The 14338-nt window shown below is 45.2% G+C and overlaps 2 protein-coding genes across 4 annotated transcripts in view; one reads left to right on the top strand and one right to left on the bottom strand.

The window, feature by feature from the left end:
* Positions 1–60: 60 nt before the first annotated feature.
* dbx2 (developing brain homeobox 2) lies at positions 61–4116 on the bottom strand. The gene is made up of 4 exons (XM_040164072.2): positions 3705–4116; positions 2791–2874; positions 824–1008; positions 61–700 (listed from the first exon to the last, which is right to left on the bottom strand). The coding sequence occupies exons 1-4, from the start codon at positions 3952–3954 to the stop codon at positions 509–511; spliced, it is 711 nt and encodes a 236-aa protein (XP_040020006.2). The 5' UTR covers positions 3955–4116; the 3' UTR covers positions 61–508.
* A 5564-nt stretch (positions 4117–9680) lies between these two features.
* nell2a (neural EGFL like 2a) overlaps positions 9681–14338 on the top strand; it is a 57720-nt gene continuing 53062 nt past the window's right edge. The window contains exons 1-3 of one of the 3 annotated variants that reach the window (XM_078083503.1): positions 9681–9910; positions 10027–10079; positions 10259–10387. In XM_078083503.1, coding sequence (XP_077939629.1) covers positions 9882–9910; positions 10027–10079; positions 10259–10387 — 211 coding nt within the window. In that variant the 5' untranslated portion in view covers positions 9681–9881. Of the gene's footprint in view, positions 9911–9960; positions 10080–10255; positions 10388–14338 lie in introns of those variants that run through there. The other 2 variants (XM_078083502.1, XM_040162926.2) reach the window with 2 other exon arrangements.

The raw sequence follows: 14338 nt of genomic DNA, 5'->3' as shown, positions 1-14338 counted from the left end.
GTGTATCTGTTAGATTGATAAGATGGGAAGTGTATTGCTTCACACAGTAAGAATAATCAATCAGGATTCACTGAAACACTTTATTTACAGAAGATAAAAAAAAGAAGATATTTACAGAATGCACCAAATGGTTTGACTTTTGGATGATGAGCAAGGCATTGTCACAAAGCTGTCCCAAAGAAGAAAAGTGTAAATGCACTGAATGAAGAGACTCATTGAAGTGCGTTTGACGGATTATAACCACAGTGGACATTTTTCCGGGAAAGACTTTTCAGGAGATTGTACACCGAAGCCACAGAGACGGAAAGAGATGATTGACACACCAGTTGAACCTTAAAGTAAAAATGAATAAGGTTTTGACAAACCATTCATTAAAAAGTTAATGTTAGTGGTGTTAGTCTCCACAGACTGTTTTTTATCCATGTCATTCTAACGCCCTCCCAGTACTATTTTTAATAGTTTTTATGGATTCAAGAGTCATTGGTTTACTTCCACTCATCACTATCGCTCATGTGTCCCAGCCACTCTTCTGTGCTGTTGATCTCTCATTCTTTGAGTCACAGTGTTTCTGCGATGGTTCCTCCTCCTCCTGAGCAAGACCTTGGGCCATGAGCTCATCCATCGGGGAGCGAGTGTTATGAACTTCCTTTTCCTTACAGTTCCTCCACTTCATTCGGCGGTTCTGGAACCAGATCTTTACCTTAAGCATCAAGAGAAGGGCAGATGGTAATATTGTAACGATTATCAACATGGATAAATATGTAAACAGATGTTTTTTGTATGCTTGTATGTCTTTTAGGTTTAGAGAATCCCCCTTAATTACCTGGGACTCCTTGAGACTGAGATCTGCTGCCAGCTTGTTCCGATCTGTTTTGCTGATGTATTTCTGTCTCCGAAAAGTTCTCTCGAGCTCTTTCCGTTGTTCTTCAGAGAACACGGCCCTCCTGAGGATCCCTCTTCTTGATTTAGGACTTGTATCAGCAGACCACATTCGAATGTTTGCCACCTCTGAAACATAAAAAATGAATGTCACTATGATGACTAAAGCTACAATATATCAGCATCAGTGAGATATGGGTCACTGACTAGCAGCTGTCATTGGTGATCCGTGGGAATGAAAGTACAACTGGAGATTACAGAGGTTGTGTGACCTGAATTGAGATTAAACCTCACTGTGGATCATTTTCCCAAATGTTTCAAAATGTAGACAACCTTGATTTGAATGGCACAAAATCCAATTCTGCCCACTAAATCAATATGCACATTTTACCAACCATCCCGCATCTCCTATCTTTTCAACCCTAGATTACACCTCTTTTCATCACACTTGCTTCATCACTCACTTTTGATTCCTCTTTTTCATTATGTCCAATTTAACAAACCGGGGGTGACTAAAGAGAATAAAAAGCCACTTGAACTGAGAAAAGCGATTTGGTGAACTGTGAGGAGCAATCCCACGCTACTTCACTCACAGGTGCAGGCGCAACAAAAGTCAAGTGGAACAATTGATCAGATCTATTCAATGTTGCCTTTTTAATCTGTACGACAAATCTGCACATGGACCACCTCTAGGGAACACATAACAGGTTTGGACATGCTTTTCACTTCTCTATTGGGACTCAATGGCTTTCACTTAAATAGCTGATTACCAGGTCATTCCTGGGCAACGTGTGTGTCTGCGCTAGTGGGCCAACCATAGAGCCCTGGGGGACACCAACAATAGAGCCGTTCAATGGAAATGCCATTACTCGATGGCTCAGTGGCCCAACACTAAATCTTTTCACTTGCAGGTATGAAGCCAGTTTGTATGAGAAGATGAGCTCGAAAAAGTCTATAAAAGTCACTTTCATTGAATTCTTTATGTCCTAGTCAAGCAGCCTCCAATGGGTAGGAATGAGAGTTGAAGGACAGCAGAAAAGAGGGGGGTTTGAGGACGAAGCTCTTTAGCCAGACAATGGTCGGGGGATGTTCCTGGACCAGCCCTCTTCTGTAGAGAAACGGGCGAGTGTTTTGTGCTTAGCGGAGTTCATTGCTGCAGTGAAAAATTGCAGCGAGGTCGCGTGTGGATGGTGGAGTGAAAGTGGCAATTGGTCACGGCCAGACTGGGCTTTGTTGTGGTGCTGGGCACTGTGGGAAAGTGTCAACCCACTAAAAAGACTTGAGAGACCTGTGGGCCGAGGGGATGATATGTTTTCTGATTTGTGCTATTTTTCCACAACAAGCATCATAGATTGGATAAATATATAACTTCCAATTGCAGCCGGATCGTACCGAAACGAGAAAGCAGTGCGTCTTAATTCATGTGAGTGTGGTAAAGCCCTACAATCTACTTAAGTTATACAAACTTTAACAGTTCAAGCACAGTTTGGAGCAAAAATCGAGGTGCACCGTTTTCTGGATGTTTTCTATTGACAACCAAACGTGTTGTTGCTGAAGGAGTGGTAATGCTTTGAAAGCATCCGTGCTATTCAGAAGTAGGAATTCACACCTGGTAATAATCTTGACATGACGTGAGACAAGATGTTTATTTGCTAGAATATTTGCGCAAGTTAAAGTGTATTTTGGGAAGTACAATACAGGGGGCCCCAGGAACTCTGAAAAGCCTTGCTGCCCGCCCCTCTTCCCCATCCTAAACAGCCGTGAATGTTTATGAATAGAGCCGTGCAGAGTTGAACGGAGAATTAGCTATTTGGCATTGCATCGGTAATTAGCTGTGGAAAGCATGGGAGACCCCGCTGCTAATGCTTAGAGAGTAGCTGAGGCATTGCTGATGAGGCATAAATCACTCACTGGAGAAAACAGGAGGGGGGCTGGACCCACCGCAGCACGCCAGCAGATACGGCGGGCTGCGCAGGAAAACACTGCTCAGTACACCTGCAAAGAGAGACAGGAGCCGTCAGATAGGGTCACGTGTTCAACAGGTGAGACAGGTAGAACACGCCATGAACTATAGCCGGGTCACTTCAAAAGGCATTTGGAGTCCTTGTTTATATGAATTTTTACAGCAGTGCTAAACTTAAGGTAATCTAGGGTTTAACTATGTATATTATAGATTTGAATGTTTTAATAGATTCATATTATTTCGAAACCATGCTTTTGAAAATATGTTAAAATAATATCTGCTCAAATATGGTTCGGCTCTAATAACACACATCATAGTGAGAAATGTAACATAATTGTAAAGTTTGCACAGGTTTGTAATCATTTAATTTAAAGTGTTCAAATTTTCTACTTGCAGTCATTATTGTTTCAATATAGAATATTACATCATTATATAATGTTATTCGCTAATCATTTTGTTTACTAAATTATATTTATGGATTGTATGTCATCACATGACATTTAATCTCCAAGTACGCAATCCTGTCAAAAGATAGATTTCACTTTCTTTTTGGAAAAGGAAGGAAATATCAATCTTTGATGATTTTATGTCAAGTTTAAAAAAGGCAGTGCGTCAGTGGCTCACGAAGTAACATACAATCTATTGATTAACTTTAAAACCCATGAATAATTTCCAGGCAAAAAAATTAAGAACAAATAAAATGTACAATATTTGTACGCTATGAATATAGCGTTTTATAAAAAAGCAAGTAAATGCAAGAAAAAAATAGCTGGCTTTGTGGACACAGTGTACTTTGGTAGATTCAAACATTTAAATTCATTGACACATTCCAAATATAATCTTTCAAACTAAATGAGTGTACCTGCGTGTGGCAGAAGTGGTCCTCCTAAATCTTTCCCCTGCTGGGGACTGTGGGCCTGAAAGGCTCCGTGCGCAGAGCCCCAGGTTCTCCTGGGACGTTCACACGCGGCCCTTCGCAGGTGACGGACTGAAGGTGTCTGTGACTGCAGCAGATTGTCAATAAGAAAACTCTTTCCAGAGTTCCCAAAGCCGGGTAGCGCAGGAGGAGAGCCGGCCATATTCCTCCTGGTGCAGCTCTGAACTGAGACCATCGTGTTCACACAGTGACCCGAACACTCAGTGACACTAAATTCTCCTTTAATCCCTTCCTGAGTGACCAGGCCAACTTCATTAAACTGTGAGGAAAACAAAAGTTCTCTGCTCGTCCTCTCTGGGCCTGCTGTGTGGTGATTGGCTGAGAGGCTCTAATGTGCTTCTCAATTCAGATAAGGCTGGGGCCTTTCTGGAGTGGCAGAAGGTGGGTCTGGCTCATTCATTATGTCAACCGGCCTATTAAATGATAGACACCAGAGACAATGAACTGCCGGCCAAAGTTTAACATGCACCAAACAGTCTTCTCCAGTAGTAAATAGTTCTCTCTTTTCTCCAGCCTCCCATGTGCCGCATTCAAACCCCTGAGTTCATTTGCAAAGTGTTTTTCTGTTTTATTTCGGAAATGTTGTTCACTGAGGTGTTTTCTTGATAGCAAAATTATGTTAAAGAAAACAGACCACCGTAGTGGAAATAAATATGGGTTGTCAAAGTAATGTAATGTATTTCATAGTCAATTTGGTGCTTTTCTTTCCAGTTATATGCAATAATGGAATGCAATCAGTATTTCCATTACAACTCTTTGTGGTATCTAACATATCTTAAAAGAAACGAAATTGAACATTTTATAAAAAGCAAAAAAGAGAAGGCTTCAAATAAAGACACATTTATTTTGATATTGCATTCTATTGAAAAACGTGAATTTATTCAAGGATGAAAGACAACCTCTCCAACCATTACGTGTTCCCCTTTGGTAACTTTTGATCTGTCATTGCTTTTATTTGACCTTTACAGAGGGGCTTAAAACCCGGTGGGGTCCCCATTGAGAGATCATGTAGCTCCACAGGCATCAGACTCAATCACTTAAATGTTTATTCAGTACCAGTTGTCAGTTATGGGGGGGGGGGGGGCACATGCTGCATATTGGAAAGGTTGCAATTGTAGAAAAAATCTGGACAAACGTGCATGCAGGGATGTTTATCTACAAACACGTCCGATGAGGGGCTTGTGTAACCTTTCACACTGCAACTAATGATCCTCGCCATTAGAATAGAATGTCCAACAAGAGGGGCGACAGACCCGGAGTTTAGGCACAGTAAACAGGCATATCCACACTGGTCGGGGGGGGGGGAGGGGGGGGGTTTCGGTCCGCGCGTGTAGATACCTCATGCTGAGCATGGAAATTGGCCCAGACAGCTCGGCCTATTGTGCGACGGCCAGGGAGCCAAAGGTTGCTTGTAATCAAATTTGAGGTTTTATTCCTCAGACTGGTGGAGAAGGCCTAGCGCTCTGTCACATGATGAGTGTTAGCAATGTGCGCTATCTACTTTTGTTTAGTGAGCGTGTGTTAACAGGCTCCGCACGGCGGGGAAAGTCCCCCGCGGCGTTTTTGTTTGGTGGGGAGTCATTCGTTCGTATGACAGAGAGAATCAGACAGCTTTTATTAACTGTATGTTTCTGAGCTTGGAAAGGATGCGGATTTGTGTCACTGTGTGTTTTTATGTGATAACATGGGGAATATTTGTTTAGTTCATTCTTGAGGGCTCTCTGTCCTTTTACTTTAATTAGCCTGCCAACAACAAATAATACGTTGTTACCAGCACCTACAAACCTGAAGGTACTCCTGTTTGCATCACGTACTTCTCTGTGTGTGCAGACATTTGAGGTAGAACCTCTCACACGACTCCTGTGCACATTTTAAAAGGCATCGCCAAGAGCGTATCATCATTAAGATTCACCGCGTCGTAATTAGCCAAATTCCAATAGAGCTCTCCAGGAGAGGGAGGTATAATTAGGCTATTCTTAAAAAGTGGGTCTTGGAAACAGCCTCAAGCAAGTTCATTTGAATTTATTTGATGTCCATCTCTTTTTAGAAATGGAGGGAAAAAAACAGGGGTGCCTTCATTCAGAATCCTCACAATAGCCCTGTTGAAAGCCGGCACTCTGCAGATCCCTTTTCTCTCTTTTTTAACCCCACTGAAGCTCTTAAAAAGATACCGGCTCATTGCACACGCAATGGATATTCCACCACTCGAACTTAATATCGTGAATGGAGGGCCAAGCTCTATGAATCAGGAAGACAATGCGCTTAGCTTAGCAGCAAACTGGCACTTTGTGTGCGGTGTCTGTGCCTCAGAGGAGGAAGTTTCTAATGTGAACCTCGCGATTGTGTGTCTATAGAGTTCTAATGAGCTTCTGTGTGCTGCGTGAATGGCTGCTGGCCATTCACCACGAGGGCCCGATGAGCCAGCTCACTGCACACACTCACAATGGGACCCCGGGGGTAATGGGAGTGGTTGTGTTGAGACACTGCACTGCGTGGGCAGTCTATAAAAGATCAACGTACGTAGAACCGCGCTTCTATTAAGCCGGTAACATTTAATAAACATGTTCTTCGCTCGGTTTCAGCCCTCTGCCACAGCTAATCTGCTGATTCTATCATTAAAAAGGAAACCTTTCCATGACTCAACACAGAGTGGATAAACGGTAACATGCCTTCATCTTTTCATGTGTTGAGAAAATGGAGCTTTTGCAAAACAAAGATGTGAGACTGCCCCCCTCGCTAACCTGGGGGGTAATGTGGGAGAAACAGGTCTCACAAGGTCATTGACTAAAAATTCCACCAATACTTTTTATTTAATTGAATTGACTTAATATCAACTTCAATATCAAGACATGTAGCCATGTAGCCAATATCAAGACATGTAGCCATGTACAAACTAACTTCACTAATAAACAATCACGTGGATCAGGTTTCACCCCTTTCTGGCTGATAATACTCTTCTTTATACTCTATACACGATAAACCCTTTGACAAAAATACAGTTTTAAGTACAAAGTCTATTCCTTTTTATTTCCACTCTCCACCTTGTTTCTGCAGTTACTTTGTAGTGTCCCATCATGTGAGTATTTAGCGCTGGTCCAAGGGCGACACTGTCTGTTGCACCTCAGTATTGCTTCCCGTTGGTGTCGCTGCTGCAGTTCACCACCGTGCACACAAGATGGCACCGAGCAAACGAGCACCTCATCCCTGCAGCTCTGCAACACAAAAAGTTCAGCTTGTGGCTTATTGATGCTTAACAATAAATCACCATGAAGTTATTTAATATGGGAACTCTGTGTTTTCAGACCTTTCTATTTAGATGCCTCATAAAGTGGTGAGAATTCACACTAACCACATTACTGAGCAGACTGCAATGAGAGCGTACTGCTATTAATATGATTCTTACTGGTCTCATTTAAAAGACCATGCAACAGATGTATGCTGGGATTGGCCCGCGGGGGACGATATGGAGAGTTTTTATGCACATCATTTCAATACTGGCACAGCTACTAGCAATTTAATTGTGCCCACGGTATTAGTGTGTCTGTATGGTGCTTTCATGGCCATAGTGAATATGCCTCTGAGAGTTTATACATCACCCAGCTGGATCCAGTAAGGACCTCTAACCTTGACCTGAGAGATTCATAGTGTATGTTTAGGTGTGTGTGTGTGTGTTTGCATTTTGTACATTTATTGCCTTTCATTCTTGGCGATCCATATGCTTCAAAAAACAGGCTTATTTTGCCAGATAGCACTGTAGGAAATGTAGGCATTACAAAGTAATTACATGCCCTGGTTCCGTAGCCAGAAGAAATGTAGTTTTATTAAAAATGAATAGAGGATTGGGGGCTCTAACATGCAGCAGATGAGACTCTCACTGCATCGCCCGCCTTGTTTTATTGAGTTTAGCCACCCGTTAGCTGCACACCGTGGACCTGAGCGAGCTGTGAGAGTTCCACAGACAAAAGGCTCATTTGTCGAAACACATCAGTTTGCCATGAATCGTAATTAAAATGTGTTATTGGCATTAGTATAAACCGGATTCAAAGGGAAGGGAGAATTGATATGACAAATCTCTCTCCCTCGCTCAGTCTATATACATATATATATATATATATATATATATATTGGTGTTATTTTGGTGTTAATCCGGAGTCCATGGGATGGAGCACAGAACCACATACAGTATCTGCTGGCCTCCGATTCAACAGACCACCAAAGCCAACAAAACACTTTCCCAGCGATCCAGGGTTTGGGGGTTTGTTGTGGACTTGGGACAGGCCGTTACAAAATGGCTGGGATTCATGTCCATCTGGCAGGAACCTGATTAGCATTCAAGGGAAATGCAACTGTTTATCCTCCTCTTAAAAAAACGAAAAACATCACTGTTATGGCATGGCTGCTGATAAATGGTGATTTCTCACAATAGTAATTGGCTCCACGGGTGAAGAAGATGTGAAAGGCATTCAGAAATATTCAAGGCACAGAGCATCTGTGCTCTATAAAAAGGAACTAACAAGGCTGAGTCACTCAGATAGCCAAGCACGCATTTTCATACCACCTGCCAAGAAGCCAAACTTCAACTTCACTGGACAACTAAATGAAAGAATGGAGAGATATGTAATTCTGTTCATATTATAACATTCCAGCATTTATGGAACACTGGTAAACCTAATTCTTTGAGACAGTTGCTATTCTCTCGATTGACTTCAATCTATGAACAACGGCTCATGACTAAATGAGATTTCATACCCTTTGACTTTGATGGTGGACATGTTGTATCAGACAACCTTCTCCAGCTAGAGTTGTGAAAGAGAATGTGAAGTATTAGTTTATGCTCATATCCCTTTGAATATATTATAACAAAGATATAAATATAAGAAACATAAGATATTGCAGCAACCAATTAAAATGTTTTTCGTCAGTTTGTTTGGCAACTACAGGTCTCACATTTGTGCTTCACAAGACCTGAATCCCATCCCATGTCCCCTTCATTAGCCCGCTTTGCGGCATATTTATTCAGCCCCATGTGACTATAATTTGGAAAGCATTGAGGTCAGAGAGGCTCCTTAAAGCCTCCTGATGCATTAAATAAGATTGAGCACCATTAAATCAAGGTCATACATCCTTTTTTCCCCCATCAGAGGCCCTAACGCTCCTCCTGCTGACACAAAGGCCCCTTTTTTCCTTCTAAACAAAACCAAGATATAGAAGGTACTTTGAGATTGGAGCATTTGGATCTGCTGGACCTAAAACAAGCCAACGGGTCCTACATGAATGTCCAATTTATCTACCAAAACGTTGCGATCATTTTAAATGTGACATCTAAAAGCAGGATGTGATGAAAGTTAATGGGGTGCTTGCGCGTGTTCCCATGGCAACGCATCTGTCAATCAAACAGTTCTAAGGAGGCCGTTTCCGGGTGTTCCCCTTTGATAACCCTTTTGTTGGGTCAGAAGCCAGAGACCAAAACTGTAAATTGGTATTTGGTTTTATTGAAAATATGTCGGATTATATTCTCGCCTGTAGACATTTAACCTTATTCAACAAGGTGGAGCCTGGTCCATGGTGGAGGTCTGCATGGGGAACATGCTTGAACTGGAATGAATAAAGTCTCTCTCCCTCTCAGTCCTGATGTTGCCCAATGACATAGTTGTTTCCCGGAAAGCCTTTACGCAAATATCGACCCGCACGACATGAACGTCTCTGAACAGGGACACTGGAGGCGGGATGCGGATCGAGACGAGCCCCGATTCGGATCCACGAGGGGTTTCTTATCTCGGGCCACGAGGGGGCTTCGTCGTCCTTCTGTCTTTCTTTCCTTTACTCCTCGACAGGTTCCTCCCCTCCCTCCCTCCCTCTCTGCCCCCCCCCCCCCCCTCCCTCACCCCCCGCTGGAGGAGCGTCTGTTCCGCTGGTGAGCAGCTCGTTTCGCGCATCCTCCGGTAGAGACACCTGTGCCGCCGATGCTGCGGATGGCGCAACCTTTGCGTTACGTGGAATAACTTGCAACCCGGTTACCTTGTTCTTCTCCAGTCCGGTTTAGATTTGTCCTCTTCTTCCTCTTCTTCCTCCTCCGTGCACCGGCCGGCGTCTAAAGTTGTGATGATGCCTCCGCTCAGCCTCCCGGTTTGGTAACATCCTCCTGCGCGAGAGGGCGATCCATCATTCGCGCGTGATCGAACAGCACTTGTCCCTCGGAAGTGGACAAAACATGGACTAATTTTTTTGTTTTTGTGTACACATTCAGGATGGAATTATCTCAGCTATTTGCGTTTCTCGCCGTATTTTGCGCCTCCCCAGGTAGGACACACGCCTCTCACTGATCTCTTGCCACATGTAGACGGCCGGATGAGATACAGATCATTTCATTCTGCATTTGCATGTGAGACACAATCGTCTTCACTTGACACCCGCAGGTTGATTTGTCTTCATAGCCCTGCTAACAACAACCGCCCTCTTGTTTTGTCTTTGTAAAGCAGTTGTAGGCTTCGGGGTGGACCCTGCCCTGCGCATCAGCCCGATTGATGAACTAACGCTCGGAGAAGGCTTTGATGGAGTTACTCAGGTCCAGGGCTTCCACAGCGAGTCCAGAGCTTTCCACTTCCAAGGCACGGTCACACACACACACACGCACACACACACACACACACACACGCGCCTTCTGTTTCAGTCCACAGATGGAAGATAAAATGTGTCTCAAAGTGCTTTTAATGATTCAAAGCGATTGTCACAAATACCGTTGTCCCGTTCACATGTGAGTCTAACAGGATGCAGCCCATTAAACCACAAACGGGTGACAGAAGCCTGATTGACTGATAACAATGATCTGATACCACTGGAGCCTCGTATGCGCGTGTCGGTTCTCGCTGCACGCGGACCGTCAGCGGGAGCACGCGCTGCATTTGCAGTTTTCTTGTTGGGACTTTGAGCTTTGGGGCGATCACACTGCCACCTGCCAGGAACAATGGGCGATGTTGGGTCTTGGTGTAAAAAAGGGGGGCGAGCAGGGGGGTAAATCACCCAAAGCGAAGCATGAATGGGTGGAGGAGTGACTTGTGTGGCATCGTTGGCCACGGCGGGAGGACTTATGTTGTCTACGGCGTTTAGTAGATGGAGGTGTCAAAGCTGCAGTCGTACTTGACTTTCGTATGCAGTGTTACGTCTGTGTCATTTAGCTGTCCGACCCATTAGGATCCAAAAGAGACCGTTAACAGCATCGTAACGCGGCCCAAAGTGGCAACAGAGGGAACTGCTTTAGTGTCCCACGATCAGCGTTCAAACCCAAAGAAGGGGGATGTCAACATGGATCTCAGCAAAACAAAAGCAGCAGCAGCTGTTTTGGGTCAGAGCAGCAGCGCAGTTCTTTGTCGACGTGTTTCTTTACCCCGCCTCGCTCCTGAGGTCTTCTAATCTGCTGAGACAGCAGCACTGTGCGCCTCAGTGACGGCGGGACATTTGATGTCCTCTGTGCATAGACAACGCTCAGAAGTGCTTTGCACGGGTAGGGAGCGAGGGGGAGGATTGGAGAAAGGGAGGGAGAAAAATGGAATAAACCATCACAGTTCTAGAAAGAAACTCACAAAAATGAAAATCCCGTCAGCGCCACGGTCTCTTTTTCCCTGCGTTACTTTTGCCGCTTTATTTATGGCAGAGCTCGGCTCCGTCCTTCATTCTTCATTGAGGATGCCCGCGTTGAGTGAACGGCAAAGCGGACCTGGGCTGGTGATCCGAAATAGACAGGGGAGAGGCACATGGTGTAAAGATGCACTGAGACTCAGGGATGTATATGTATATATATGCATCCCTCAGTCTCAGTCTCATCCCTCGGAGCGGAGCCGCCTGCCAGCTCTTTCAAACACCGCTGCTTCCACATGTAGGGATGCTCGGCTGGCTGGGACCGGCAGATAGGCCCTCGGTGACATTCCGACACTCATTAGATAGCAGGCAGAACACATCCACGGCCGTCCCCTCCGCCCGCCCGGAGGGAAGGCTGTTATCTCTGGATGCTGGGTGGAGGCAGGAGGAGGAGGAGGAGGAGGAGGGGGGGCTGCTGAGAGCTGACAGAGAAGACGCGTGGGGAGAGTGTAATTCCCAGTAAAGGAAGGTGTACATGCGTGAGGATAAGCACATTTGGTGCTCACATTGTCTTTGCGTCTGCCGCTGTAAGAAGGAGAAGAGCGGTTAGCAGTGGAGGGACCCCCGCTGACGCTTCCGTAGGTAGCTGTCAGCGCTACATAGCGTGGCATTAGGAGAGGTGGGCCTCAGGGAGGGGCACAACGGAGAGGGAGAAAAGCCCCCCCCCCCCCCCGGCTATGCTCCTTTTATGTCCTGGCGCCAGGTGAGGCTCAGCCACGCTACAAAAGCACCACATCATTAGCACTTCCCCCACGGTTTTTAATATCCAGATATCTATCTGTCTCACGCATGGGGGCCACACCCAGGAGCCCTCCCTTCCCCCCCAACACACATACACCAACACAGTCTGCCTCTCTGGCTACAAGCGTGTGGACCACACTCATTTTGAAGTGCAAACTGCACGATCGCTAGAAGCATCCTTCCAGCTTCAGAGCAGGACTCCCCTGTAATCGTATCTGTGTTTGTGTGTGTGCAGCCAGTCAGGCAGCCTCCTCCTCAGACTGTTTGAACACCACCAGTGAGGTGTTTCGCTGTTACTTCTGCTGATTATGTCCCTGAATGCAGCGACACTGGAGTGTAAGAGGATGGAGGAGACTCATTTATAATGCAGCAACGCGGCGCGTGAAGGAGGGAGGGAGGCGGGGGGGGGGGGGGGGGGGGGGGGGGGGGGGGTCTATGAAGCGAATGTGAGTCTGTTATTCAGCATTAACGGGAGTGTAATAGTGTTTGCACAACAATGGCAACAGTGTGTTCCCGCTGTTGGGGCTGCACTTGTTAGTGCACTGCGCGGCGCTCTGGAGTGTCGGTAGTACGGGAGGATGTCATCTAATAGGTGGAAGGCAGCTTTGTCCTGCAGCGTCTCCATCGGAGAGCAGCTCTGCTGTGTAGCGAGCTGATTCTCAGGGAGCCGTTGACGTGGGGAATTCTACATTCAAAGCAAAATGAAAATGTAATAAGGTAATTAACGCTGACCGCTGGTTAGAATGATGTTCATGCTCAACTGCATGCTCTCTTTGTGCTGTAAGGTGCTTTCAATAGGAAGCGGTGTTAAGTATGCACAATGCAATTCGAAAAGGCAATTTAAAGTGGAGAAATGAGATCGTATCACTTAAATAATTGCACACAGCGAGTAAAAACACACAGGCTAGTCCTTTAAACAATTCAAAACAATCACGAGCACTTGTGAAGTGATTTTGTATCAAACCTCCATAAAATCGGGTGAATTTAAAATAGTGTGGTTAATGTTATAGCAGCAAAGCCCAAGATTTTGTCACTTGATCCAATGACAGCACTAAACGCTGGCCACAATAAAACTGCATGAGACTGAGCTTTCTGGAGGAGATCAAAGCTTTCAGGAACCAATCTTTTCGGTTTCCATTTGTATTCTCCAAACCCCAAGCTGAGCCACTTTGTCTCAGGCATCTCCCTCCAAAACAACGAGAGTCGTTGTCATCATCGCCTGTAGAATTGTTGGAGATGCTGTAAGCAAAGATACTCAAGAGTGGCAAAGACATTTCATGTTAAAGCTGCTCCATTTATCTGAAGTAAGGAATAAGTATCTGAAAACAGTTTCCTCCCCGGGTCCATACTGCCAAGAGATCCCTTCAATATCAATGTAACTGATGGGAAAGAAGAAAGGCCCAGTCCTTGCTCTGCGTAAAGATAGCTACTATGTCTGCAGTCTGCAAAAGACGAATCAGGCAACACAGTGCAGCAAATCTGTATTCGTTCACCCATTTTCAGAAGAACTTTTATTCATGATGTTTTTTAAAAACCACATCTCGTAAATACACAACTTTTAGGACTCAATGAAAGATCACATGTTTTTTGTAGGATTTTATGATGGAACCTGTGAAGACATCACATTTTAATCTAGTTTAAAAGATCTCCACATTTGCTTGGCCAACAGAGTCCGAACAGATTTTTTTATCCCGCTTCCTCCCACATATGCTGTCATTTGCTTTTTTTCTGTTGCACATCTCAAAAAGTTACCCAACCTTTCCAAACTGTTGACTGACATCATCCCCAACTCCCTGTGGTCTAGTCTGCTGTGCATGCTGCTTTCTGAGGCGAGCCTGATCCTGTGTTCCACACAGGAGCACCGGTGACCGTGGAGATACTTCTCTCCCTCCAGGGCAGTTAGACAGTTGGGTGGCTGGAAGGCTGTCATTAGCTCTGTGTACGTGCCACTGTCAGACACGCAGCCACTGGGGAGGTGATCGGAGAATTGGGGAGAAATTGCTGGCCAAAGCAGTCCTGGAGGTGCCCTTGGCTCGGTTTTGTATTTGTTCCAGGAGAGTGGACACAGTGGGGGGAGATGGGCGGCCCAATGCAGACCGACGGAGCGGGGTGGAGCATTCAGGAGCTACAAGAACTAGCTTTTGGGGCCGTTTGTATGTGTGTTCATCCCAATGATTGTGTTA

Source organism: Gasterosteus aculeatus, chromosome X (genome assembly GCF_964276395.1).
Source record: "Gasterosteus aculeatus chromosome X, fGasAcu3.hap1.1, whole genome shotgun sequence".
NCBI classification, from domain to species: domain Eukaryota; kingdom Metazoa; phylum Chordata; class Actinopteri; order Perciformes; family Gasterosteidae; genus Gasterosteus; species Gasterosteus aculeatus.
The sequence above is the reverse complement of the archived record's forward strand: the minus strand, read 5'-3'. Positions and strand labels throughout refer to the sequence as shown.